The 26,478-nt window shown below is 50.0% G+C and overlaps 1 protein-coding gene across 3 annotated transcripts in view; it reads left to right on the forward strand.

The window, feature by feature from the left end:
* Window positions 1-26,478, forward strand: part of MXRA7 (matrix remodeling associated 7) — a 52,807-nt gene that overhangs the window by 14,394 nt on the left and 11,935 nt on the right. For 2 of the 3 annotated variants that reach the window (XM_030534565.1, XM_030534567.1), the window contains exons 2-3: window positions 8,840-8,900; window positions 16,386-16,485. In XM_030534565.1, the coding sequence (XP_030390425.1) occupies window positions 8,840-8,900; window positions 16,386-16,485 (161 nt within the window). The remainder of the gene's footprint in view (window positions 1-8,839; window positions 8,901-16,385; window positions 16,486-26,478) is intronic. The other variant, XM_030534566.1, reaches the window with a different exon arrangement.

Consider the following 26,478-nt stretch of genomic DNA (forward strand, 5'->3'; position numbering starts at 1 on the left):
AAGGGCAGCTAGATGCACCAGCCCACTCGGCCAGATTTTGGTTGCCCTCCTTTGCTAAAGGGAGGGGAGACGAGGGCTTGAGGGAGCTCCTGGCAGAGAGGGTTTGGGCTGCGCAGAGGAAATAGGAAGAGGTGAGGTAATGGCTTGCATCGTCCAGCACTGAGTTTAAAAACAGGTTATGAGACGACTTTGCCAATGGTGGGGGGTGGAGTGAGGAGACAGATTTGTACAGCAGAGAGCAAGCTGGGTCTCCCTCCCTCCCAACAATCTCTTCTTCTGAGCCTTCCCATTTTCTCTTTCTCTCTCTCTCTCTCACTTCCCGGTCCAAGGGTTAGGACTCTGAGTGGGCTAATCATTAATAGCTTTGTGCATTCAAAGAACTCTACAGGTATTAAGTCAGTCTCACCATAAGTGGAAGGTGGGTAGATTACTATTGTTATCCTGATTTTACAGGTGGGGAAACTGAGGCAGAAGGTGGTGTGACTTGTCTATCGTAAGGTTTTACTGCCACCTATCATGTATCCTGACTGTCTTTCACATCAGAGCAATAGCAAAGTCCCTAGCAGACTTCAAGGCCCCAGACTGGCAGAGCCAGGACTAGAACACAGGACCTCCTAGCTACCTCCTCTGGACCACCCTGCCTATATTTGTCTGTTTAAAGGCCAAACTTTGCTCTTAACTTGTTTCAGCATTGCAGCATTCTTGGGATTTAACTGCAAATCTCATGATAATTGGTGTTTTTCTTAAAGCCCCAGCTGCTGGAGTCATGTGAACACATAAGAAGCTCAGCTGTTATTAAAAAAATTCCAGGAAAGGAAGTTTCTAGCTAGGATGACCTAAATTCACCCTAAAGGTTCAAACACCAGAAGGCAAATAACAAATAATTTTGGTTATTTTTATCTCTCATGATTTTAAGTCAAATGTATGGTTTTGGGGGTGCCTGATTCAGGGTATTTTTCACATTTGGGGTTGGCGAGACTGCCTTTGGAAGCATGCTATCCTTTTGTTTTTTGGAGGGGTGTGTTGGAAAGTTGCCTTGTTTTTTGGAGACACTGGGAGTCAGGATGCTGGGTTCTGTTCCCAGCTGGAAAGCTGACACTCTGTGACCTTAAGTGGGTGACTTAACCTCTCTGTGCCTGTCTCCTGGGGTGTTGTTATAGCTCCCACCCCTCCCATGTGTGATGGGAAGTGTGAATGTCTGCCAAGTGCTTAGAGACTCTGGAAGAGAAGACATTTCACTGCAGTGTTGTTATTGCTTGGAGGCACCAGCAGGGGAGGTGCTGTAGAATGGGCCAGGTATGGCAGGGGAGCAGGAGCAGGCAGGGGTCACTGGGAGCTGCAATGGCCAGGGTGGCTGATCTATGTCTCTGGGGATGGGCAGCTGCTGCATAACCAGGCCCCTTGTTAAGGCTGCAGTAATGTGATCTTTGTCTGTTACAGCAGCTGGCCCCAACTGCCTGTGTAGCTGTCCTCCAGATGCTCCCAGATAATTATCGCTGTGTCCCGCCTCCCTAAGGCAAGCAGGGCTTTTCACTGTGGGGAGGTGTCCTCCCTAGGAGCCTGTGCTTGCCGTCTGATGCAGCCAGCGAATTGTGGGGAGATGAGAGGCCGGCAGAGCACGGGGTTTATGGGCTCACCTAACCAAGGTGCTTCAGATTCTGCTGCCAGCTGGGTTCATTCCCTGCTGCTGATGCCTCCCCTTCTCCCAACTCTAGTGCTCCCTTTGCTGGGAGGGGCAGCTTCCCTGGTGGCCCTAAAACGTCTCCTTGAGCCTCCCCTTAGCTGCTTTTCAACTGAGCAGGGCTCGGTGGCCCAGCTTTGCACAGAGCCTGGGCCGGCTGGGCTGTCCACCTGCCAGAGCTGCTGCAGTTGGCTCGGCTTCAGCAGGTTCTGGGGCCTCAGTCACTGGGTTGGGGTTAAAAACCAAACCCCATCTGCATCTGCAGTGTCCAGGCCGGGCAGCCGCCCGCTCTGAAAGCAGGGTGAAGCCCCACCCCTCTATTTCCCACTTTGGGAAGTGAATGGGGTCCAGAGTGAACCCTTTTCACAAGCTGATTATTCTAGACTGGGATTCAGGCACTCTCGGTTCAGTGCCTGGCAGGTTAAGAGCAGTATCGAGAGCTGCACAAAGGAAGCCAAAGCTGCTGTTGGAGCAGTTTCATTGGTCCTGCAAAACCCCAGGAGCTGTGGCAGGTATCCTCGTGCACCCCCTGCTTGCCCCTTCTCTGTTAGCTAACTGTCCACATCCCTACGGACATGGAGCAGTTCTGTAATGTCTCTGACTCCCTGCGTGACCTTGGGCAAGTCACTTAGCCACTATGTGCCTCAGTTCCCCACCTGTGTAGTGGGATCATAATCCTCCCTTTCTCCCACCCTGTGGTCTTGTCCATTTAAATTGGAAGCACTTTGGGGCAGCAAGGAAGGGCACCAAACCCGCCAGCTACTCCCACTTTCCCACTGTTGCCTCACTAACACCCCTGCTCTATCTACTGGTTCCATTCCCCTGCCCTGAAGGCCTCCAAGCACAACCCGTACCCCCCTGGGGAAGTAGGGGTGTCTTCAGGCCTCCTGCCATTGGGTCCTATCTGTCATGGAGCTCCCCTTCCTCTGTGAGGCTACAGGCTGTGCTTCCTGAGCCCCTTCAGCTGTCAGTATCCCCCTCTCCTTGCCTTCCGTCTTGTCACAGGGGCTACACGGTGCAAGGGGAGAGCTGTTGCTCCGGTGCTTGAGATGCTGTCCCCCTGGTATCCCCCCACCCCACCCTAGCTGGGGACTGTGGCTCTCAGCTTCTTGGCATGTCTCCTCAGAGAGGCAGGGAGCGCTCATACCAAACTCCCTGGGAGAGGCGTGGGGAGGGTGGATGGGGACATTTCTCCGTTATCCCGTCCTATCCCAACGCTGATACCTTTGTGAGCCTCTCTTCTAGCCAGCAGCTGGGCAGGATTTAAACAATGTCTGCGCGGCTCCACTTCTGAAGCTGGCAGGGGTCTGAGCAAACGGGCCACACGGAGCTCTGTAGCAGGCTGGGCAAGTTGGCAGGTGGCTGCAGGTCTGCGAAGACTCTCTCTGGAATGAGCAGCTGTCCAGGGGAGGTGAGTCTGCCACACAGCCTCTGCATGTGCTGGCAGGGTAAGAGGTTGCTTGCCTTTCCTCTCCAAACTCCTCCTGCAGCCTGCTAGCCGAGATTCAGTGCACTGGCATCTAGGGGAGCGGTTCTTATCACCCTGCCAGGAAATCCAGACAGGCCAAGCCTTGCAACAGCCGCAATGCCTTTGCCTTAGATATGCTTCCAGCTGCTTTAACAGGCCCTTAGGAGCCAGTCATTTAGCTCGGACCCACCTTCATACGGGCTGTTGGAAAAACTCTCAACTATAGGTTTGTTTGGTTCCTTGCATTACCTGGGTCCACCCTGGCTTGGGTCACAAGTGAATCAAGCTTTTTAGGTCTCAGCTTGGTATTCACCAGTGAAACAGAGACAACGTGTAACGGTTGATAGTGGGGTGGGGAGGCCCCACAATTTAAAGGTTCAGCAGGGTTCAGGGCAGGGCATACAAACCCTGGCAGAAATCTGAGGGGGGGGGACATGTGACCCCAGGTGCCTCCTCCCCCACATATTGTCTCTGAGCTCAAAGATCAGTCTGTGCTCAGGAGAGGCCCAGGAATGGAGTAGTGGGAATGGGTGGGTGGGACTGCAAGTCCCCTATGGGTTTTACCTGTCTAATACAAAGACTGGTAACTCTGCCATGGGCTCGCTTTATTGGGGTTTGCCACATCAGTCCAGGTGCTGCAGCATCTCGCGTGCTTTTGTGATCAGGCCTGTATGTATCCAAATAAGGGTCCATGTCACCATGCTGACAGCTTTCAAAATGGGCAGAGGCAATCCCAAGAGGCGTGGGAGTGTGGGATTGCTCTCCCGTTAGGGCTATTCTGAAAAAGTCCATTAGAGCACAATGAACCAAGTCGTGGGTGGGCCTGGGCCTGGGCCTGGGCCTGGCAGCAGGGCTGCTGCCGGGGCTGCCTGTGAACAATGGTACCTGCCCGACATGAGAGAGCAATGCTACCCGAATCACGTATTGTTTCAAGCTAATACCAGCTGCAGAGGGGCGAAGCCCATGTGGTCGGGTGATTAAAAGCTGGGAGGTTCTTGGCTGCACAGAGATGCCAACTACTTTATAAAGAGGAGCAAGGCTCTGGGGTATGGAGTCACTGCTTATAGACTGTGCGCAGACCCATGGCTCTGCTAATGGGCCGAGGTCTCTTCCCCACGTTAATGAGTTGGCAGGTAATGCAAAGCACCAAGGCCCTGGAACTGTGTCACAGATCTAGCTCTGGAAGTGGGTTAAGAAGCCTGTTGTGTCAATCCGAAGTGCACCCAGGAGTCCAAGAGTAGCGGATTTGCTGTCAGCGATGCAGAGTAATTTCTGAAGCACAGTGGTGGCCATGAAAACCGTCAGGCCACATCCTCGGCTGGGGTAAGCTGCCATAGCTCTCATGGAGCTGCACCCACTGAGGAGCTGAGTTTAATGTTTGCTTCCTGGCTGGCTGCTCTCTACCTAGAGTGGGTAAGGGCTTGTCTACATGGGAAAACGGACGGGCCTAACAGCTCCCATGTGGATGCTGCATTCCAAACAGGGGGGTGCCATCTATGTATGCAACACATGCACTGCGTGCCCATGTAAACCCTGAATGTGTCTTCCTGACCAGCTGTGCCCACCGGACGATTCCATCCGGTCCCCGAAGACGCACAGAGGATGCCATTTTGGGATCCTTCATGCAGCATGACCTCACAGGCCCCATACATGCGAGGTCATGCCTCGCACGCATGTGTAGAATTGCATGCATTACTAAAAATGCCCTGGGATGCTCCGGAGTCCAAAAATAAGAGTGTCTTTATTCCAGAATAATCACACCACTGCCCACCGTCTGTATTTATTCTGGAGCTGCCCCTGTGATGTGAGAGTGGGAGGATCTTGGAGATAGGACGGGGGGCTATCTCAGCTAAGGTGTAGAGAATGGTGAGGAATCAAGAGCAGGTGTGGAAAGGTTGAAATGGACACAATGAGTAGCCAGGATGAGACCCTTGGGGGCAGACTAGAGAACCCTTGTGGTCCTTCTAACCCTCTCCACCTACAACACCAGGCATTTCCAAGTCTTGGGTTTCCTGATGCTGGCAGACAGGAGCTCTCAGATCTGGCTCGACGCAGTTCATGCAGGATAATGTTGCACCTCAGTGTGCAGAGAGGGAGGGATAGGGCTGTGCTTGGATGGGTAGTGCCCTCTTCTTAATGGGAGCCGGTGCTGGTCTACTGCTGGCTCTAAGGATGCAGGGCTGGATCAAAAGCCCTCATTGTTCCCTGCTGCAGATATTTCTTCCTCTGAGCTGGAGCTGAGAAATTCTTCTGCACGAGGGTTTATTGGACTGCAGACTCTGGCTGGACCCAGGGCCTCAGGATGTCCTGCAGGGCTCGGTGGGACCCACAGCTCCTGGTAGAGAGGGTTTTCCCCACTGTTGGTACCTTCCTGTGCAACGCAGGCCAGGGGGAACTCCCAAGGAATACCTGGTAATCTGACCACTAGGCCCGCTTCTCTCCCCACCTACTATCCCCTCCCAAAAATATGCCCATCTACACACAGGCACCACTGTGGCTTCATTGCTAACTGGGGGACTGTGACTTTGCGAAGGAACTGCTCCCAGGAGTCCCAGGGCAGTGCTAGCCAGCTGGCTTATGCCAGTGCTGGCCTAGGGCTCAGCATCGCTTTGGAGGGGATCCTTCGTGAGGGAATGGAGAACAGAGACCATGAGGCTGAGGGATAGTCTCTTGGCCCATTGCTGCAAAACTAGCCAAAAAAAATCAAGTCAGTCCCTGATTTTTCCGAGGACTTGAACACCCCGGGCACCCATAGAAGAGCCAGGCAGCTCTGAAAAGTCAGGCACACAACAGCAACTCTGTAGCAGCTCGGAAATGGGCTGGAGGAGCCCAGTGGGCCTCTTCCATTGCCCCTTCCTCTGATTGAGTGTGGTAGCCCATGCCAAGGATGGGAGCTACAACGGCACCAGCCTCCCTGCAAGGAGAAGACACCTCTGCAGTGAAGCTGTTGGCATTCCTGGGACCTGAGCTGAGTCATCCTCCCGGCAGTGCTGCTGACATTCTTTCCGCCGCTGTTCATAAAAGAAAGGGCTCTGTGAACTCCCCCACCCATGCGGGCCAGGGAAGAGATGAATGGAGACTGAAAGGGAGCTTCCATTTTTGGAAGTGTGGACCAAAATAGCTGTGATGGGATGTGTGTGTGTGAGAGAGATGCTGGGCGTGTGCGCTGTCCGCGAGCCAGGGACCGGAGGTGCAAGATGAGCCCAAATGCTGTGAATAATTCTCATTCCCCACTGGTGACATAACGTGTGCAGTCCTGGGCTCTGGGCTACATCCCAGATTCCTGATGTTTATATAAAACTGTGCTCAGAAACCCCACTGGCCTGTCCTGCAAGGGGGCAGCTCCTGTCCCATCTTTCATCTCTGCATTGCTGACTGAGCTCACCTGACCAACGCCCGTGGCTCAGCGAGTCGGCCCTCCCGGCCATCTTGTTTCTCTTTGTCTCCTCTCCCGTGCAACTTCTCAGCCCCCTTCCTCCCTAACTGAGCTTGGCAGCTTCCCCTGGCTCTTTCTGCTCGCACGCAAACCCGCCCCGTGCCCTTTGCCCCCCACCCCCAGCAAGCTGGGGCAGCTGTGAAGGAGCCGTCGCTTTAAATCAAACTTGGGAAGCCAGACGAGTTGGGGTGGAGGCAGGAGCCAGGACTGCTCACCTTCTGGATTCTGACAAACTGCAGATCTCCTTGCCGGTCCTGGGGAGACAGAGAGAGAACACTCTGCTGTGTGTGTGTGTTGGAGAGGGGATGGGAGACACTCTGGAGGCATCACTATGATTTTGGAGGAAGGCAGCTGTGGTTTTCATCTCCCTTTTTCCAGCCCATTCTCCGTGGATCAAAGTCCAGGACGGTTTTCTTTCCCATGGCCCGCACGTTTGGGAAAATCCCAATAACAGTGGCTGCATACAGCCCTCTCTGAGGTGCCACTGATTTTTGGATCCTGCCTCATGGTAAATTTTAAAAAATATGGTGCCGTTTGTTTGTTCCTTTTTGTGGCTTAGTTGTTAGCCCTGGGCTGGCCTTTTGGACAGAGAGGATGGGCTGATTTCGCACTGTACAGGACAAAGATGAATGTGGCAGTGCTTCTACCCTTGCAGGTTGTGAGTTGCCTGACTCTTCCCTTTACAAGACCCCGGGTTCCGTTGCTTACGTCTTTGCCAAAATGTAATAGTTTGGGCTGAAGTTTTCCCAGCTGGGCGTCTGCCTGAGGTTAAATTTTTTTTGGAAAATTTCAGCCAATCTAGTTCAGCTGTTTCCAAGAACGAGGCTAGGGAAGAAATACATTGCTTTGCTGATGTGAAAGTCTGGTGATTGGTTTTTAAGACGTTCTAGCACCCCCATGTGTTAGAGCAGGGTCTTGAAATGGAGCAGGGAGGTGCCCTTTGTATCAGGGAGGTACCTGTTGACATACCTGTGAAAATTGCCTGTATTTGGCCAAGTGATAAGCCTTTGAAAACTTGCAATTTGCTAATGCATAGTAGAGACTTGCTAGAGCCTCCCAGCTTAATTCCCCAAAGAGTCCATCCTCACTGCAAAGGCACCAGCCTGGCATTGAGCAGGACTTTCCCTGCCATTGCAATTGCTGACTTCTGGGCCATGCTGGGTCTAGTCCAGGCCTGGGAAATTAGAGGATGCTCCTGCATAACATCATGTGGAGGAGGACACTGTTTGAATCAAATGCAGAGTGGACAAGAGTCAGACTTGGGAGATACGGGGGAAACTGGGACTGGAGGCTAATGGAGGGGCAGCTGATGGAGGGAGCGTGAGATGGAAACTGGCACTGGAAGTTGAATGGAGACTGGCACTAGCTGGGCAAGGAGACTGGGCAGAAATGAGAGTGGCTGGCCAAAGAAATTGGGACTGGAAGCCAAGGAGGGAAATGGATGTGGGCTGAGATTAGACTAGGGGAGACTGGGAAACAGTGGGGTAGAAGAAAGAAGGTGGTGGGTGGGGGAGAGCTGACAAGAAGCCAGGGTCTGACTTGCAAAATTGTGAGCATGCTCAATGGCACCTGAAGTGACTCGGCGCGGTGCTTGAATATGTCAAGTACTGTGAGAAAACAGGTGATGGCTCCTCATCTCACAGGAGTTCCAGGAAGATAAATGAATGTATGTGGAGTGCTCGGATACTGTAGTGCCCTAGAAAATCAAGAATTCTCCCTTCCAAGCAGGATTTGAATTGTGTGCTGTAAATAAGACCGAGGGCCACACATGGAATAATGAAGAGAAAATAAAATATTGAGTAGCTGAGCATTAAGTGAGCACTGGCCATCCCGGGCAATGAATGGGGCAGGGGTCCTGTGGAAAATATAGCATGTGACAACATAATTAAAGACTGTATCATAATGTATGTGCACAAGGGAGGCAAAATAAGGATGCTGCACAGGCAACGGTAATGTTCTTTTACTGTACTTTGTGTCTGTGGAATATACAATTTTATTAATAAAAACTAGCTCTTTTCATCTATAGATCTCTGTGCAGGTCAGGACCATTACTCCTGTTTTACAGATGGGGAAACTGAGTCATAGAGGGGCAGTGATTTGCCCAAGCTCATCCAGCAGCCAAATGGCTGAGCCAGAAATTGAACCCAAGTCTGCCATGTCCCAATCCATTGTCTGATCCACCAGGCCATGCCGCCTTGGGGAGCTCTGCACACGGTTCTCACCTCTGAACTTCTCTGCTCTTCATCCTCTCCAGGAGGAAGATCAAGACTGGGAAAAAGAGAGACTGGTGGTGAATGAACCAGATCTGAACGATGGTAAGTTCTGGCGAAGCAGCACTCGGTGGGGGAGAGGGCGTAGATAGCAGCCACGCTGCCAAGGGCCAGCTTGAGTCTGAGCTGGACGCGCCTGAAGGCTGAGAGTGACATTTCCCTCTTCTAGAGTTCTAGGGAAAACAGGAGACAAGGCCACAGTGTCCAGGGTCATAAAACACAAGGAGGAAAAACTGTATTAAAAAAAACTCCAACACACATTGTGGGGCCTTTTTTCATACGCCATAAAGAAATAATCCTCCTGCCGCCCCCGCAAAAAAAATAGAGTGGCAGGTGACATCCTCTCCTCCCCCATACAGATCACCTTTCAGTTTGGGGGGGTGTTTCCTCCCACCCATAGGTGCTGGAACTAGGGGTGCTGTGGGTGCTGCCATACCCCTATCTTGAAGTGGTTTCCATGAGAGACAGGGTTTATGGTTTGTTTCAATGGCTCTCAGCATCCCCACTAATACACACTGTTCCAGCGCCCCTGCTTCCACCAGACCAAAATTGTGTTCAAACACACTCAGTGCTGCAGTCACACAAGGGGCATCTGGCTTTAAGTGTGCACGGTACAATCAGACCATAGGGAGCGGTAGGGGGTGTTGAGCAGATTGACAAATCTCCTTTCTTGGGACTTAGGTCTCTGTCCCTTTAAATTCCCAGCTGGCAGAGAGAGTGGAAAGAGAAGGGAGGGCTGCAGGAATGCAGTGGCCTAGGCATTCCTCACCCTGCTCATTGTGTGCCAGGCACAGAGTCAGGGGTGGGAGGACCTGTTCTAGGACAATGCTGGGGGACCAGGGCAAGGCTGTCACTTGCTATAAATACGGCCCCTGATCAGCAAGGCCTGAAGCTGCTCAGCTGCAATCCTCCGGGGGAAGGCTGGGGATTAGCTCCCCTCAGCAGCTGACGGCTTCCTCTTCCTCCTGATTGTTGAGCTGTTAATTCGTTCAGTTGGGCTAGAGTCAGCGGAGCACAAAGAACAGATAGCATCGCTGGCATTTGTCATTGCGGCAGCAGCCTGGCAGGCCCCGGGCGGGGGTGGCGGAGGAGGGGGAGGGAATCAGGATGAGCCATGTTGCTGCTGGGTTCCGCGGTGCAGAGAGGATGGAGAGCTGGGGACAGGCCAGCAACCTATGAACACAGCTGCCCCCGCCCGGGGCTTAATCCTTTTAAGACTGCGTGTGGCACACCAGCTCCATGGCTGGCTCTTGTGGGTTCTTCTCACCTCCCTTCGCCTTACATTGCTTTCACGCCAGCAGCCCCCTCCCCATCCTGACAGATGTGCTGTGCCTTCTGCCTCCAGCCATTGGCATGACATGAGAACAAAGCCTGACAAAAAACTCCTTGAAGGCACAGGGAGATCTCCAGAGGGTTTAGCTAGAGCTGTGTTTAACTGATTAGTCAATTACTTTATTAGAAAATGATTAATTGACTAATTGGGACAGCAACACAGGAACCTTGCTCATAACTCTCCCCCCCCCCACCCCCAAACTGATGATGGCAGGCAAGTGTGTGTGTTGACTGGCAAGACTGTCCCACAGCATCACCGCTGTCAGTGTGTTGGCTTCCAGAAAAGCCTCCATCCTGGGGGGTTAGGGTAGTAGGAATCCCTCCTCCCTGTCCCACTTCCTTGCTCTCCTTTGCAGCCCCCCGTCACAATCCTTCTGGCGCAGGAGGCTTATGATGAATACTAATAGGCAAATCCTTGCAATGTGCCTTCAAAGCAGGGAGCCGCGATTGCCGTTTCGTAGAGGGGAGCGTGGGGGACGGAGCCTGGCACAGCGAGCTGGCCTGACTTGCCCCAGGAGGACACAGCCAGTGGGTGGCGGAGCAGTGACTAGAACCCAGGTGCTCTGACTCCCAGTCTAGGGCGCATGCTACTGAACTGTGATGCCTTTTATCCTGACAAATTCCCTTCTCCTCCTGCAGACCTTCAGTGCTGCTGTCTGAAATGCAGCTGGCTCTGGGGTGGTGGGAGAGGGCACCAAGCAGGCCACACATGGGAGAGGAGTTTGGGCCCAGGATCCTGCAGCAAACTGCAGCCAGGGCCGGCTTTAGGAAGTGCGGGGCCCAATTCAAACAGTTTCGACGGGGCCCCGGCAGGAATGATTTTAAAAAAAACACATGTAAAAAAACATGGGGGCTTGCACTCACTGGACGGTGTTCTGAGTCTTCAGCGGCACTTCAGCGGCAGGTCCTTCACTTGCTCCAGGTCTTCGGTGACACTGAAGGACCTGCTGCCGAAGTGCCACCGAAGACCCGGAGCGAGCAAAGGACCCACCGCCAAAGTGTCGCTGAAGACCTGGAGCACCACCAGGTGAGTAAAAATTAAAAAGATGCCTCTAGCCAGGGAAGGGATTCTCACTGGGCATGAGGCCCTCTTAGGCGCGGGGCCCGATTTGGTGGAATAGGCCTAAAGCCGGCCCTGACTGCAGCTGCTCTTGCAACCAGTCTGTTGTTCAAACTGTACGAGAGCCCTATCAGCCGGCCTCAGAAGGTCAGCCTGGGCTAAGGACACAGAGATTGGAACCTGTGCTACCAAGGAGTCAGACCTATGGCAAACCCACGCTAGGAATGGGGCTGAATTTGGAGTCCCTTTATTGGCCATTGGCACCCCACTTTAACTGGCTAATGGGGTCAGTGTTGAGGGGCTCAAGGCTCTTCCCTATCTTCTCACACCTGGAAAAAGCACCCCCTCCTCCTGCTCTGGGCGGACTGCACTGCCCCAGTCCCTGCAGTGCCAGGCTCCATGCATGGTGTCTTCTCCTGGCCGCCTGCCTGGCAGTACCTGCTACGTTAGCAATAGGCTGCCGCACCGGCTTGTTTTGCTAAATGAGGACCTTTGCAATGCTGTGCCCCCGGCCAGCATTACGGTAAAGAATAAGGCTCCAGCCTTTTCCAAGCTGTAAAAATTCTCTTGCTCAGTTCTCCTCCTTTCTGCCTTCAAGAGCCTTGGGCCAACATTAACAAAGCGCTCAGGCCGTGATTTTCCGTGCTAAATTCCTCTGGCTCAGTTGCAAAGCTCAGCCATGGAAACTGATCGGAATCTCACTAAGCTGCCCATCTCCAGCCTCTGCATTTCCCTTCCCAAACTGCTGTTTGCTCAGGCATTCACCCGACGGGCTCAGGCTTGGGTTCTTCAGTGTCAGTGACATTGTTGTTGTCATCATTATTTTATTAGAAGAAAAGAAAAAACAGAACCTGAACCATTTTCTCTCTTCCCTTTTTTTCCCTTCTCCCCTCCTTGTTCAGTGGTAAAAGGGAAAAAGGAAGTGAGATGGGTAGCCCCATTCTGCCTGCCTGAATTCCTCCAGCGGTTTGAAATAGATGCTATGATCTTCAGTTCTTGTCCTAAACTGTATTGCTGGGTGCTGTTAAAGTGTTACTGTGTTCCACCCCTGAAGTGGCTGCATTTCAGGGGTAGGTTAAGTGATCCCTTATCCGCTACTGGGATGGCGGGGGCAGCGGGAGTTGTGAGGCTTAACTAACTATCCTGTCCTTGGATAAATGGTACTGTAGACATGCAGGCTGCAATTCATTCCCTTTTAAAGGAATGTTCTAAATAATTCAGGCATTTTAGTAGGCTGGATAAGATGATGACTCAGTCTGGCCAGTGAGGATACTAAGCCGTGTGTATGCGTCTCAGATTGCTAGTCAGCTGCCTTTTTTTTATTTCTTTAATGCATTTTCCATCTAAGCACTTATTTGGCCTCCATTGCACTAGTGCCTGAGCAACTCTCACTGATTAATGAATGCATCCTCACATCTTCTGTGAGGTGGAAAAGTGGTGGTGTCCCCATTTTACACATGGGAAATTGAGGCACTGTGTGATTAAGTGATTTACCCAAGAACATGCAGGAAGTCAGTGGCAGAGCCAGGAATAGCATTCAGGTCCACCTAAACACTAGTTGGATGGCCTAAACACAAGGACATTCTTTCAAGAAGTCAAATTGTACAGAAACCTCTTGGGAGCTGGCAGGTTCCTGGAGCCAGAGCCAAGGTGTCTGGTGGAGAAAGAAGTGCTGGGAGTGGAGAGGTAGATTTGAATTAGGACTCTTTTCTTTTTACAAAATGACAACCAGTAAGTAAATACCCTGCAAACCCAGCGTCTTGGCAACCAGTGCAGACATTGGCAGTGGAAATACACAAGACAAATGTCTTTTTTAAAAACTCACCTCACGGCTGTTCTATTTAAGTAGGTCACTTTATACTCTTAAATATTTTGCAGTTCATGGGAAAAATCATGCCTAGAATTTTCAATGTGTTTCCTGAAGTTTGTCTCCAATCTGAAGAGAGAGAGAGCCCTTGAGCACTGAAAACTTCCAGTTCTTTCCTTCAAAACCGACACACACACGTTGGCAGTCAGATGGCTATTCCCCTTCTCCTCAATTTCTAGAGTCCCTTCTTCATTCTGATCTGAACAGCCCCTGTTCGAGGAGGGAAAACTGGCTTGGTTTTCCATCAAGCAAAAAATGTTAAGAATAAAGATTTCTGATGTGAAGAGTGCAGATGAAGCCTGCTTCTCCTTTCACGTACCTTAGTGAAACTCCACTGCCTTCAGAGAAATGACTCATGATTTATGCCAGTGCAAGTAATAGGAGACTCAGGCCTAATATCTCCCCGAGCAACAACCAGGTAAAGGCACATTTCAACAGCATTTTCAAGGCTCTTTTTTAGTGCCTGGTTAATTGAGCCTAGTCTCTGTTTGCTTCCAGTTGGTCAGGCTTGTTTGCCTGCCAGTGCTGAGGGAAATGAGACTTTATGGAGCTGCGTTTTCTGGGATGTGGAAAGAAGGCCCTGTGGCAGGCTTAGGTTTGCTGAGCTCTTGGGCGATGGGTGTCGCTTTTTACAAGAGGCCAGACAGCGGCCTTTGTTTTCACTCCAGCGCTACAGCTAAGTGATTAGCCCTTGACTGGGGACCTTCCCCAGTGGAAAACTGACCAGGATCAGTGTGAGGCTTGTTGACACGCTGAGGTGCAGCGACTGGGCAGTGAAATGTGAAATATTTGTGGAGGTGGGGGGTGTGTGTGAGGAGAAGCTCTGTCTGGGAACCTCCGTTTCCTGTTAAGTCTGCCGTTTTAACAGGTTTGTACCAGTAAACACTGCTTCACACTAAAACCTGGATGCAGCCTCTGTGGGATATTTTTTGCTTAGCAATGGCTGTCATGTAATAAACAGGACACCTGAGTTCTATTCCTGGCTCTGCCTGTGTGGTCGTGGGTGAGACCAGGTGGGTAAGGCGATATCTTTTACTGGACCAACTTCGGTTGGTGAAAGAGACAAGCTTTTGAGTTATACAGATCTGCAGAAGAGTTCTGGGTAAGCACTAAAGGAAAGCCTGTCTCTCTCACCAACAGATGTTGGTCCCATAAAAGATACCACCTCCCACCATGTCTCCCTAATATCCTGGGACCCACATGGCTACACAACACTGTAAGTGACCTTCAGAAAGTCATTTCACATCAGTTTCCCCACCAGTAAATTGAGGCTTGTTCTTGTCTACCCCATGGATATGCCGAGGCCTGGAAAGTGCTTTCTGTCCACAGAAAAGCAATGTGGTGGCAGTTTTCAATCTCTGTTTTTCCAGCCCTTGAGCTTAGGAAATAGGAGAAAATAGCTTGATGAAGCACGGACATGAGGATTAGCAAACAAAGCCTGGATCCTTCCAAGGTTCAAAAGTTCTGTCTTTCTCGCCCTAGCGAGGGCAGGTTCCAGGGATATTTACAACACCTCTGGTCTGTATCCTTCTCCTGTGCCGGAAGGAGCCATGCTAGAGTATCTGGCAGGAGGCAATATGGTCCCTGGAGTTTCGCCTTTATCTCAACACAACCGGTAGATGTTTTATTTATTTTTTTATAAAGCCAACAAATATGCCCAAGCCCCGTCCTGCATGGGATGCATTTTGGGCTGACTTCATGCAGGATGATAACCCCGAGGAGTGGTTTAAAAATAAACAAAGAGCTCAAGCAAAATCTGCTTGGAGAAGCTAAAGCTCTGGCTCCACATCTGTGAGCTACAGAGTTTTAATTAGCACAGAGATATGATCCAGGGGCTTGGGCAGAGGAGAGAGCGCCTGCCATAGAGCAGTGGTTTTCAATCTTTTTTCATTTGCAGACCCCTAAAAAATTTCAAATGTAGGTGTGGACCCCTTTGGAAATTTTAGACAGTCTGTGGGCCGCCAGGGTTCAAAACACTGCGCTCTAGCAAAGGGCTGCTACCCAAACAGTTTAATAAAGAGGATCCTTTTCCCATTGTGTCTAGCCATTGGCCACGGAGGGACTTCAGCACCACTGTACTCACAGCTGTTGATCCGGTCGAGAATACTTTGGACCGTCTCTGTTTGCAGCCCAGGAGTTTGCCGCATGGTGTCTCCCTTTCCTAAAGCCATTTCTCGAGCTTTCTTGCAATGCTCTTGGCTGCTGGAATGTTGTGATTTCAAAGCCCAGGGCACGGCCAGGGTGACTGGGCCATCGTGAGTTTGAATAGATTGTGTGGCACATGCCCGGTGTGCTTACAGCATGGTCTCCTGAGCAATTAGTCACAAACCCAAAGTAGGAGCACAGGGGTCCTAGTGCCTGGGGAAGAGGGGAAGGGAATGTCCAGACAGAAATAGAGATGAATTCTGCAGGCTAATCAAAGTGGAGGTTACCATCCTCCTGCTGAGCCCAGTGAGTCTCCAGAGCTCTGACTCTAGGGGAGAGAAATAGCCCAACAAGGTCCCTATGCGCTAGAATTTAGTTGTCTCTCATTTCAAAGGTCACTAACGATGGACCACAGATTGTTGCCACCTCCAGGTGAGGTGGGCAGACTCAGTGACACCAACACTGGAGAAGGACCAAGCTGGGCTTGTAAAGAGCTGCTCTAATGGGAACTCTAATGACATGTGTGTCTCTCCTTCCCCAAGACCTGAAAAACGCATTGCTACAAAAACCACCACTGACCCATTTTGTAGTGTGGAATCTTCTTGTTCTCCCCTCTCTCTCCCCTGCACCTCCAAAAACAAAACAAAACCCAATTGCAGTCTTGACAGATAACTTGAATAAACTCTTTGGAAAATTATAACTGAAAAATGAAGCCTCTGTTCAGTTAGTGTTCTTTATTTCTGTACTCAAATATATTGACTTAATTTGTATTGCCAGTGTACAGGATTGTTAATAAATGTGAGCATTATTGATCCTTTGAAAGAAAAAAACCCAGCATTAGATGGTTGTGATGTTAGTCGGCTGTAGGTAGGACTCTAACCCTCTCCCCGAATGACCAGGCCAGGGTCTTGTTACAGGTACCATTGGTCTTTTTCTGGAATCATGTAACTTTGTTGAAGATGCTCTTGTCTCCAACTGGTGTTTAGCTGTCAAATGTGTTTCCAGGGTGGCACATCTCCCACTCTAGGGTGCGGAGGGAGGAGCACAAGGGATCTATCCATCCCATTGGCCGTCTGCCAGAACTCACTGAGGTCTCCTTTCTCACATGACTGCTCTCTCTCTCCAGCAGCAGGTGAGAAGATCTCCTTTAAATACAGCCCCGGGAAGCTGAGGGGGAACCAGTATAAGACAATGATGACCAAAGAAGAACTCGAGGAGGAACAAAGGTACGTTGAGCTTCCTCTTACTTTGGGCACAAGGCCCCTTGCGGCTGTCCCCTTGCAGCACTGTGTCGATTTTAACCCCGCCCCTCCATGAGTCACAGCAGGAGCTGTGGTGTGAATGTCTGGCCAGTGCATTTGGTCCGGCTCTGTCCCTTTCAGAGAGGCTGGAAAGCTGTTAGAAGCAACCTGGACTTGGAAGGTGGAGAGACCATGACACTGAGTTCCCTTGTATCTGTTCAAGCTACTTCTGTAGATAGTTTGGGTCAGATTCTTAAAGGTATTAGGTGCCTAACTCCCACGGAAATGAATGGGAGTTAGGTGCCTAAATACCTTTTGAAGATCTGGGCCTCAGAGGCAGATCCTCATCTCGTGTAAATCAGCACAGCTCCCCTGAAATCAAGGGCCGGATCCTCGTCTGGGTTAAATCAGCATAGCTCCACTGACTTTATCAGAACCATGTTGATTTAGTCCCGCTGAGGCTTTGGCCCACATCTACGTTGCTCCATCACTTACCTACTGTGTTTTCATGGAAGGTCTCAGAAATGAGTGTGTTCAGAGATTGACTAAAACCCAGAGATGCTGGGACCCGGAAGTTAATGTAGGGCTGTAGTAGAATTTTCCATGAATACAATAAGATTGTGCCCTGCAGCCTGAATGTAAAGGGATAGTAATAACCATCCAAGTCATTGTAAAATTACATGAGACAATCCTATGATACAACCTGGAGAGGGCAGGGGAGAACCAGACATTATGAAGTGCTGAACACTTACAAAATTGAATGAGGTCATTGGGAAGCACAGGTACTCGGACATCTAGGGCCTGTGTTTCATAGCTGACGAGTGGCTTTTCCCCCCCCTCTGATTTCTGTGGATCAGGTTCACAGTTGCTTGCTGGGAAGGCCTGAAGCTTGCTGCTCCTCTAGAATCCACTTGGGGTCCTTTTCAAGGCTCTTTACTCCCCAGGTCTTGCCACATTTTCATAAAATGAACTTGGCAGATTGAGTTTCCATCTTGCAATCTGATAAAGCCCACACTAAGCCCCCACACCAAACCTCAGCTTTTTTATAAAACCCCATTTTGAATGAACACTGCTCTCAGTGACTACGAGCAGTGGCACCAGTTCAGATATTTCTTGGGTGGGGGGGAGGCAAATTCCATTTCCTTCCTTCCTTCCCCTCCATCCCCCCCTTCCTGTTCCTCCTCCCCCCACAGAGACCCCGGTTCTCCCTCAGCTGAGGAGTCTCCTCTCTTTCTTACCTGCTCAGTGCATGAGCTGGTGGTGCCAGATGTCAAGTTCTCAGTGACTCCTCTGCACTCCGCAAAACAGGAGGAGACTTCCCGTGAGCCAAGCTGCAACCCCGTTTGGCCCAGCCCGCATGTTTCTGTGCAGTGTGGGGGGGGAGCTAGGACAAATTTGAGTGGCGTTGCAACCCCATGCACCAGGTCACGAAGCCTCTCATGGGTCAGTTTCAGTGGCACTGTGACCATGCAGCCGAAGCAATGCTCCATGCTGCTCCAGCACAGCTGTATGATTTAGTACCAAACCACTGCTTAAAAACCACTGCACGGTCAGGCCATGACCCATCTGCCTCTGCAGCCTAAGAAATTTTGAGCGAGTGCGAAAACTTTGGGGATGGGGGCATTCTCTCCCCTCCTCCCCTCCCTGCGCCAGTCCCTCCTAGGTTCCACTAACTACTAGCGAACTAGTGTGTACATTGCTGAACAGTCACCAGCTCTATGGGGCTTCTCTGCTGAGACTGCATTCTATTAGCTGCAGTGTATTCTTAACAATTACCTCCAGTGTCTAGAGTGGTAACTACTGGTTCATCAGCCTTCTGTTATCTCTCCCAAGACCAGGGGAACTTGACTTATGACACACATGTCCCGAGCTGGATCCTTTGGTAGACTAGCTGTGTCACAAGTTCTCAATTTGCTTTCAACAGGTCTTCACTAGACCACGGCTCTCCCATGCCCCAGCACACAGGGCGGTGGGATAAAACAGAGGGCTTGCGTCTCCGTTGCCCTGCATTCTGTGTGGGCAATTACACCAGTACAGAGTAGGTGTAAAATGTTACCCTTCTGATTTAGCAGCTTTTTATGCCTTCTCTGCACTAGCGTACATGATTATCCGAGATGCAGGGCAATGGAGAATCAGGCTCCAGGGCTTGCACTACAGAAGCAGAGGTGGCTATTTGCTTCGCTATAGCATAGGAGAAGTAGACTTTATAGTGAAAGGACAATGATTTGAACCCCACTCGCCACATCACGAAGGCCAGCCCATTAGCAATGGAAGAGAGCTGCCTAACCCACTACCCTGGCAGTCAGTAAGTTAGAAAACCAGCATTATCCCCAACCCTGGACACTGAACGGCAGGAATCACAAAGGCCCTCAAGCTAAATTTGCCTGACTGCTAAGTCTGCGATTCAGTGATAAGGGTATAAACTTCCTTCACTTCACTAAAGTCTTTAGTAACTATAGCTCTACCATAGGCTTTTATATCAGACCTGCCACCATGGCATTGACCCAAAACACTGGGCCTGGAAAACTTTGCTCCACTCTGATTGTCCCAAGAAAATTCAGTCCATCAGACAGCTGATGGACAAGGCCGGCTCCAGGCACCAGCTTATCAAGCAGGTGCTTGGGGCAGCAACTCCAGAGCGGGGCGGCACTTTCAGGTATTCGGCAGCAATTCGGCGGAGGGTCCCTCACTCCCGCTCGGAGTGAAGGACCTCCTGCTGAATTGCCACAGATCGCGACTTTTTTTTTTTTGGCTGCTTGGGGTGGCAAAACCCCTGGAGCCGGCCCTGCTGAGAGGGGTGTGTGCGCATTTTCACAGCGGATATAGACTGTTCATTCCTATTCAAATGACCCAGAGACAAGAGTCTCTTCATCAGCCTTTGAGAATTCATCAGCGAAGCAACTTTCATCACTGTTCTGAAAAGGCAATGGGTAAACTCCAGAATATGTTGTGTTATGAAGGGAGAAAATCTGGGCTCTGTTGTTTTGAGATAAGGCAAATCTTCCCCCCTGGCCTGAATGAAAGGGAACTGCAGAAGTTGGGTGGGTAGCAGGGGACAGTATCATGGGTTGCTGCCATCTTGATCCTCGCAAAGCTGAGCCGGAATCAACCATCTTATGGGATTTTCCCCTCAGGAACCCTCTGAGACTGTCTCTTCTCATCTTGAGATTGCAGACAGCATCCTTTCAGTGCCAAGCAGTGAGGGAGGGGCCTCACTGGCTTTGAGGAGGTAAAGGAGCAGTGAATGACCTGCTTTGTTCCTAGTCTTCTAGAAAACTGATATGTCCACCTTGTAAAATGCATCTTTGGGATGAGATGGGCCCAGTTCAGTTGGTGATGTGTCTCTCTGGGCATGAGGGTTGTAATCTTAGGGGAAGAAGTGAAGGATAAACTCCTGATTGCTGAGCTATGTGCAGAGAATGCCAAACAGAACCAAGCCCCCACCCAAACAAGAAAAAAAACACTCTCTAGGATTCCCATTGAGTGCCCTGGAGTTAGGTTCCCATGAGTGAGCCTTGCTTTCCCCTGGCTGTGTACCCTTTCCAGCTCACTGGGTGGAGATCACCTTTAACTGTTATGTTGCACTGGAGTTAGAAACCTTCAGGTTACCTTGCAGCCCGATGACATTTTACCCACATCCTTCTTACCGACACACTGGAAAAGTTCTGTAGTCAAAAGAGTGACTCTCCATGTAGGTGACACTGTGGGGTTCAGACTTGCTCCATTTATAACTCAGCAGAGGATTTCTACTCTCCCGTGCCTCTGAAGCTTCAAACTTCCCTGGGGATCTGAGAGTCATGCTGGGCTCCTTCTGTCTCTTACACCATCCTCAGTCGTAAAGAATCTGGAACAAAACTTTGTTGCTAGTTTTGTTGCTGATCCATGAGGCAGAACAGGCTCCAGCTAGCTCTGCTGTAGCTGTAGTGACCCTGTATTGGTGACAGTGGTAAAAACTTGATTTGCGTTTCCCCTTTCTTTATATTTCTATCTGCACCAAACTCTCCACTCACTAACCTCTAGCAAGTTGGTCATGTCTGGTTGCTTCATGCCATCATTTCCACTCAGACAGAGCCCTTACAGACAAGTTCTGTAGAACTGAAGTGAATGACACCAATAGGGTTCTATAGAAATTACTCTTGGAAAACCTATTGAACCGAAAGACTATCCTACTCTACAAGTGTTTAAACCAACCTCTATCGTACTGTGTGCTCTAGCTCAACCAAAAGTTATGGGCTGGATGCAGGTATTGTTTGAAGTTATGGCCTGGAATTCCTGTTCTGCAGGGAGTCAGACAAGGTGATCAGAATGACTCCTTCTGGCGTTAGAATCTGTGGCTGAAATCCTCGGCCACTGAGGTCAATAGGAGTTTGACCATTGACTTCAACAGGCCAGGATTTCACCCCGTGAATCTATTAATTCTGGAGAAAGGTTGATTCTACAGGATGGCTTCCTCATCAGGTGCATTGACATCCGGCCCCAACTTTCTGGGCACACACAGGCTCCAGCATCTATTTCCATTTAGTACCTTTTTAAAGGGGTTTCCCATGAGGTATCGTCACACCTTGAACCTGTCGAGAACACCTGGCGTTGGGTCTTCCACTTGGAGGTTCTTTTCAAAGTTCTGCTCAGAGTTCCATGTGAAGGGACATTGGCCGACTGTTGTGTTTCTCCTAACAGCTCCTTTATTTTCTTGTCAATGTTCCATGTTTCTGTGTGTTTGTCAGAAGCTTGTGTTTTGTTTCTGGTTTCTTGTCCTCTGGAGCTCGGCTGTGGCATCAGCAACTTTTCATTTCAGGCTTCACAGCTTCCTCTTCTCTAGCTGCTATATTGGGGCAGAGTTGCCCGCAGGTAAGATGCTAAGCAGATCAGCTGAGAGTAGCAGTGCAGCTCAGCCTCCTCCTTCGTCCTGCCCCATACCCCTTTATATCTTCATCCCCGCTGCCAGGCACCTCCCGACAATGCTGCTGTTTTGATATGACCCAGGTTTGCTGCGTTTATATTGCAGGATTGAACTGACCTCTGACCTCACATCCCTGTAGCAAGTACCTTAGGTCCTCGGCCACAAACATTCTTGCAAATCTTTTTGGTAAGGAGATGATGTTTCTTAGAAGTAGTGGTACCACCTGATAACCTCTGCTAGCGGGTATTTTTTTTTTTTTGGTTTGTTTTATTTTTTTTTAAATGAAGTAACCATATCTGTCCCACCTCCCTCCTCCCCCCCTCCTCATAACAAATTAATAAATCTACTCTCCTCCATGCCCCCATCTCATTTTCCATCAGCACCACAAACTGATCTAGAGAAATGGGATATACAGACCTCTGTCCCCTCTAGCTATGGCCTGTACTGAGCAGCTGTGACCTCTGCAGGAAAAGCCACATGCGCTCAGCACCTCTTAGGCTCTGTCCCTCACACCTGTGTGCTCGGCCTTTGAAACTTGGATGTTAGGCCCCTAAATCCACTTTTGTCCGCCAAGTTTGAAAACTAGGGTCACAGCTTGGATGATGGAGCCATGGCAAATTGTGCCTTAGGTTGTGCAGGCTAAAATCACATAGAAAGGTGTTTTGGTTGTTTTTCTGATAGCATCTCTTGTCTGTGCCTGGAGGAGTTGTCAGCCCCATGCAGGAAAGGGGAAGGGCGTGCAGCAGAAATGGTTATTTAATAGAAAACCAATTCTGCTTCATGCCACCCTGCATTGCCTCAAAACTGCAGATAATTTTGCACCACTTTGCTTGATCCAAATTGAGGATTTATCCCTAATCTGCCCTAAATGCCCTGATGGGGGAGGAGTATGTAATGTACTAGCTGCTGCAATTTCCTGTCTCTGATCATTTCGGTCTTAAAAATAGAGGCACTTCTCAGAAAGGGAGAAGGATGGTGACCAGACTGGTGAATGTCTTGGCTAAATGTGGTTTATCAGATCCTGTTTCTTAAACTTTGTCTTCTGCACTCGGGATTTGCTCCAGTTATGGCCATCAGTTGCCAGCCATATGTGTAGCTGCCCCAATGCAAACCACTGATGCAAACAGGCTAATCCACAGTTTGTACTAGTGTGGTTTACCCCAGTTTCATGCTGTACCTGTGCAAATCACTGCTTGTAATGGTTTAACCTGGCTACGTGAGGTGCTTGCACTAGTGCAGCTGTCCTGGTGGTGGGCCACAAGGGGGAACAGGCAATGCTCTTAAATGCAACTGCAGTGACCGTTTGACACACTGACTGTTTTTAAAGTAGCCTTTGTCAGCTGCTTCCCAAACTTTTTGCTCCAAGTCAAAATAATTTTTTTGCAGCTGGGCAGGAAGATGATCAGGACTTCACCCAACTCTGTAAGCTTCTGCAGGGCTGGCAGACAGGTGTTTTTAAAGAGGAAGTAATCCAGGAGTAATTCCATTTGGTCAATTAATCCTTTTGTGACCTCTTTCATTGGCCCGGAGCCTGGTCCTTTTAAAGTGCTTGGCAAAACTAGTATGGACGTTAGTGGGACACAAGAGTCAGGCCCCAGGAGTCTTAACACGCCTCCCTTCCCATATTTATTGGCTGACCTTGGCTAGAGAAATGAAAGAGCATGAGTGTTGTGGGAGGGTCTCTTCTCCCTCCTCCACTCCTCATTCCAGGGGTTTAGGAGAAGGTGAACATAGCCGGAAGTACTCTGTAGGGTCTGTAATCCTAGGGGGGAACCAGGGTAATCGGTGCGAGTTGGAGAGAGAGAGGATGGCAGCTGTATTTTCAGCATTATCACCTTTCACTGGTGGGTGTCAACTCAAGCATTATAAATGCTTCTAATTCTTGCTTGGGCTGCAGGGTTAGAAAGGGGCAGTCCATACGCTCCAGACATTTTTGGCAGAAACTTTAGGGTGTCAGCTAAGCCCAGCTTGTATTAGTGTCGGAATGGGATGGGGGGAAGGCATTGGAAATGGAACGGGAAGGCGTTTGCCCCCAGATTTGCTCAAGGATGAGGTTGGTCAGGAAGGAGAAGCGGAACCCTGATCCTGAGCGTGCCAATTCCTCCCCATTCTTTGAGCTTCAGGGGTTATTTTTCAGCACAGCCATAATGTGCCTGGAGTAGGAGCGCCCTCTACAGGGCAAAGTGAACCGTTTTGATTTGGATCCCGACTTCAAACGCACACGTAGCACAAAGTAGTTGGGAGGCAAGATTCCTTAGTATGTGAGTTTGCTATTTAGTGGGACCCACTGGAATTGGGGACTAAATGATCCACTTGACTCTATCCCACCTTGCTTATTTCACATGCGTTGTGCAGCTGAATCTGCCATTGCTTTGAGAAATCCCTGCCTTGCTCAAGGTTGGGGAGGCTGCAGAAAGACTGTGAGGGCGCAAGGGGGGAGTGATTGTCCCATTTAGGGGAAGTGGGCTCATTATCCGACCAACCAGCTGAACTCTTTGGGGGGAAATTCTCTCCCTCCTTCTGAACGCCCCCCTTCCCTCCTCTTTCCTGGCCAGTTCTTAGTAGAAATGAGCTGAGGGGATGATGCTTGGATCTGGCTTAGGCTTAGGCTAGGGTTCAAGGCTAAACTGGAGTCCAGCCCCAGGGGAGTCAGAATATTATGAGCTGATCTCATGAGATTTCCATTCTCTTGGGCCTCGATTTAGAACTGGAAAATTGGCCCCTTTCCACTTTGGGTCCAGTCTGGAATCTGAAGTTTTAGAGTACTGAAAATCAAAGGGACCTGGTGGGAGAACAAGTTTTCCAATCTGCGCTCACCCCTAGTTAAGGATGAGGAGAAGAGACTCTGCCATGACATAACATCGCAACATGAACCTAGTATTGAAATGGGGGTGCAGTCAGACACACAGAGTTCCCTCTGTTTTAAAATTTGGACTGGAGAGCAGTGGTGGCGACTCCTCCAGAACGGACGAGGGCTGCAAGGGGCTGGTTGACGGTCTGACAGTCTTAGTCTATTTGCTGCATATATCTCAAACCCCTCCATTACTGTTTTCCCCTCAAGGGTGCAAAAAGGGTGGGGCTGTAGCTGGACAGGTCTCCATTAGCATTCTCAGCCCCTGGGCTCTCCTAGCATCTCCATCGCATGTTCCCCTCTGCTTGCTCATTGGTGCCTTCTGCTTGCTTTCTCCTTTGTGTAGCATGGGGATGGGGTGGGCATTTTCCCTTCCTCCTTCATCTCTTTGCCTTTGCTGCTTGCTTTCTCCCTGGCCCCTTCCTTGGCAGCTGTGCTTTCCTGTCCAGCATGGCGCTTCTTTTGGATGAGAGAGGCTGGTAAGTTTTTGTTGGTCCTTTTTTTTGCTTTTCATCTTCTGCAGCACGATATGTGTCCTGGGGCGAGGAACAAGCAGCGAGGAGAAGGGGTTGGCACCTGCTGTTTTATTTAGGTCAGAATGATGGCCCTGTCTAGCAGCAGAGAGCATTATGGGCAATGCAATGCGTATTGCCAGTCAGACAAAAAAAAGTTCAATGCCAAGAAATGTTTTTCCGTCCCTACCACATCCCTAACGGGAGTTGTATGTTTCTCCAGTGGGTCTATGTTGGGCCCACACTGCAATTGGGGCTAACCTGCCCCCAGGCACAGCTGGTAGTGTCTGCCATCCCTCCCCTCCCCTTTTCTGGCCAAATATTTACCTCTTCCCACTAAGTCCCTACCAAAAAGGTCTTTTAATCTAAAAGAGTTACGCTCTGACCCATTTATTGTTTTCCAATGTAGCCACTAATCTCACTGCAGCCTTAACTATGGTCCAGAGCCACAAACAATGCTTCCATAGTAGAGAGCCAACAACGTAATGTTTCCCTCCCCACGCTTAATACCCAGATTTAAACTTTTGGGGCAGCTCCCCTGTTTGGTAGAACACCCTCTACAAATGGGGTACTGCACATAAAACAAACATCAGAGTCACATGTAGAAAATATTGCCCTTGTCCGGTGTGCAGCAACAGGGGAGCTTTGAGAGCTCCTGGCAGCTTTTTCCATAGGTTTAGAATCTCTTCTCTTTCACTGTGTTGGGCTGAGAATACGGGCCCTGCTTTGAGCTGCTGGATTCTCTTCCTTTCTCTGCTTAGCTCCCCAGTTCTCCTCTGGCTCATGGCTCTTCTCTGTGTATCCCTGGTCCATTATTCATGACATGTCTTCATCAGCTTCTGCTTTGCTTAGTCCTGTGTTCCCATGGGCAGCTTGCCATTCTCCATCTGCTAACTCACTGGGAGTCTAAGACCTCTGACACGCCTGCATTCTCCCATAGCAGGGAGCAGCACGTGCCTGTAGAGGAACTTGGGTTGAATACCAAGACAATGCATAAGTTACAAGCCAATAAGTGGGTGTAAAGCCAAAACCTGGTGTAATTTATATGCCAAGGGGCCAGAAGTAAGCATAAGTCTGCCTCTTGCTCCACTTTACTCATCACTTTGGAGTCTGGCCCTTTGGGCAGGATTTTCAGGAGCTGAATGGACGTAGGCCTGGTCTACACTAAAAAATTCAGTCAGTTTAACTGTCAGTCAAGGATGTGAAAAATCCACACCCCTGAGCAATGTAGTTAAACAAACCTGAGCCCTGGTATAGAAGGCACTAGGTCAACAGAAGATTTCTTCCATCAAGCTATCTACCACCTCTCAGGGAGGTGGATTAACTACACTGACAGGAGAATTCCTGCTGTCAGCCTAGGTAGTGTCTACACTGAAGCTCTGCAGCTGTGCTGTGGTAGCGTTTTATGTGTAGACAAGCTCTAGGAGCACAAATCCTACTGAAAGTCAGTGGGGCTTGTGGTCCTAAATCATGTAGACTCTTTTCAAAATACCACTTGCCTAGTGTCCCTGTGAAATGATGGACAGGATGGGTACTTCCAGAGGTCACTTTGTGTGTTTAACCTTTTGACTTGTTAACTCCATGCTGCAGGATGCATTTGGACTCCCGTTGATTAAAGCTCATTCCATAGCCCTTCACCTTCCCTCTTCATCTCTCTTTCTAAGCATAAATGGACTCTGTTTTCTCTATGCTGAAGCAGTCTCTCCATGCCTCAC

This window comes from Gopherus evgoodei, chromosome 15 (assembly GCF_007399415.2).
Source record: "Gopherus evgoodei ecotype Sinaloan lineage chromosome 15, rGopEvg1_v1.p, whole genome shotgun sequence".
Taxonomy (NCBI): domain Eukaryota; kingdom Metazoa; phylum Chordata; order Testudines; family Testudinidae; genus Gopherus; species Gopherus evgoodei.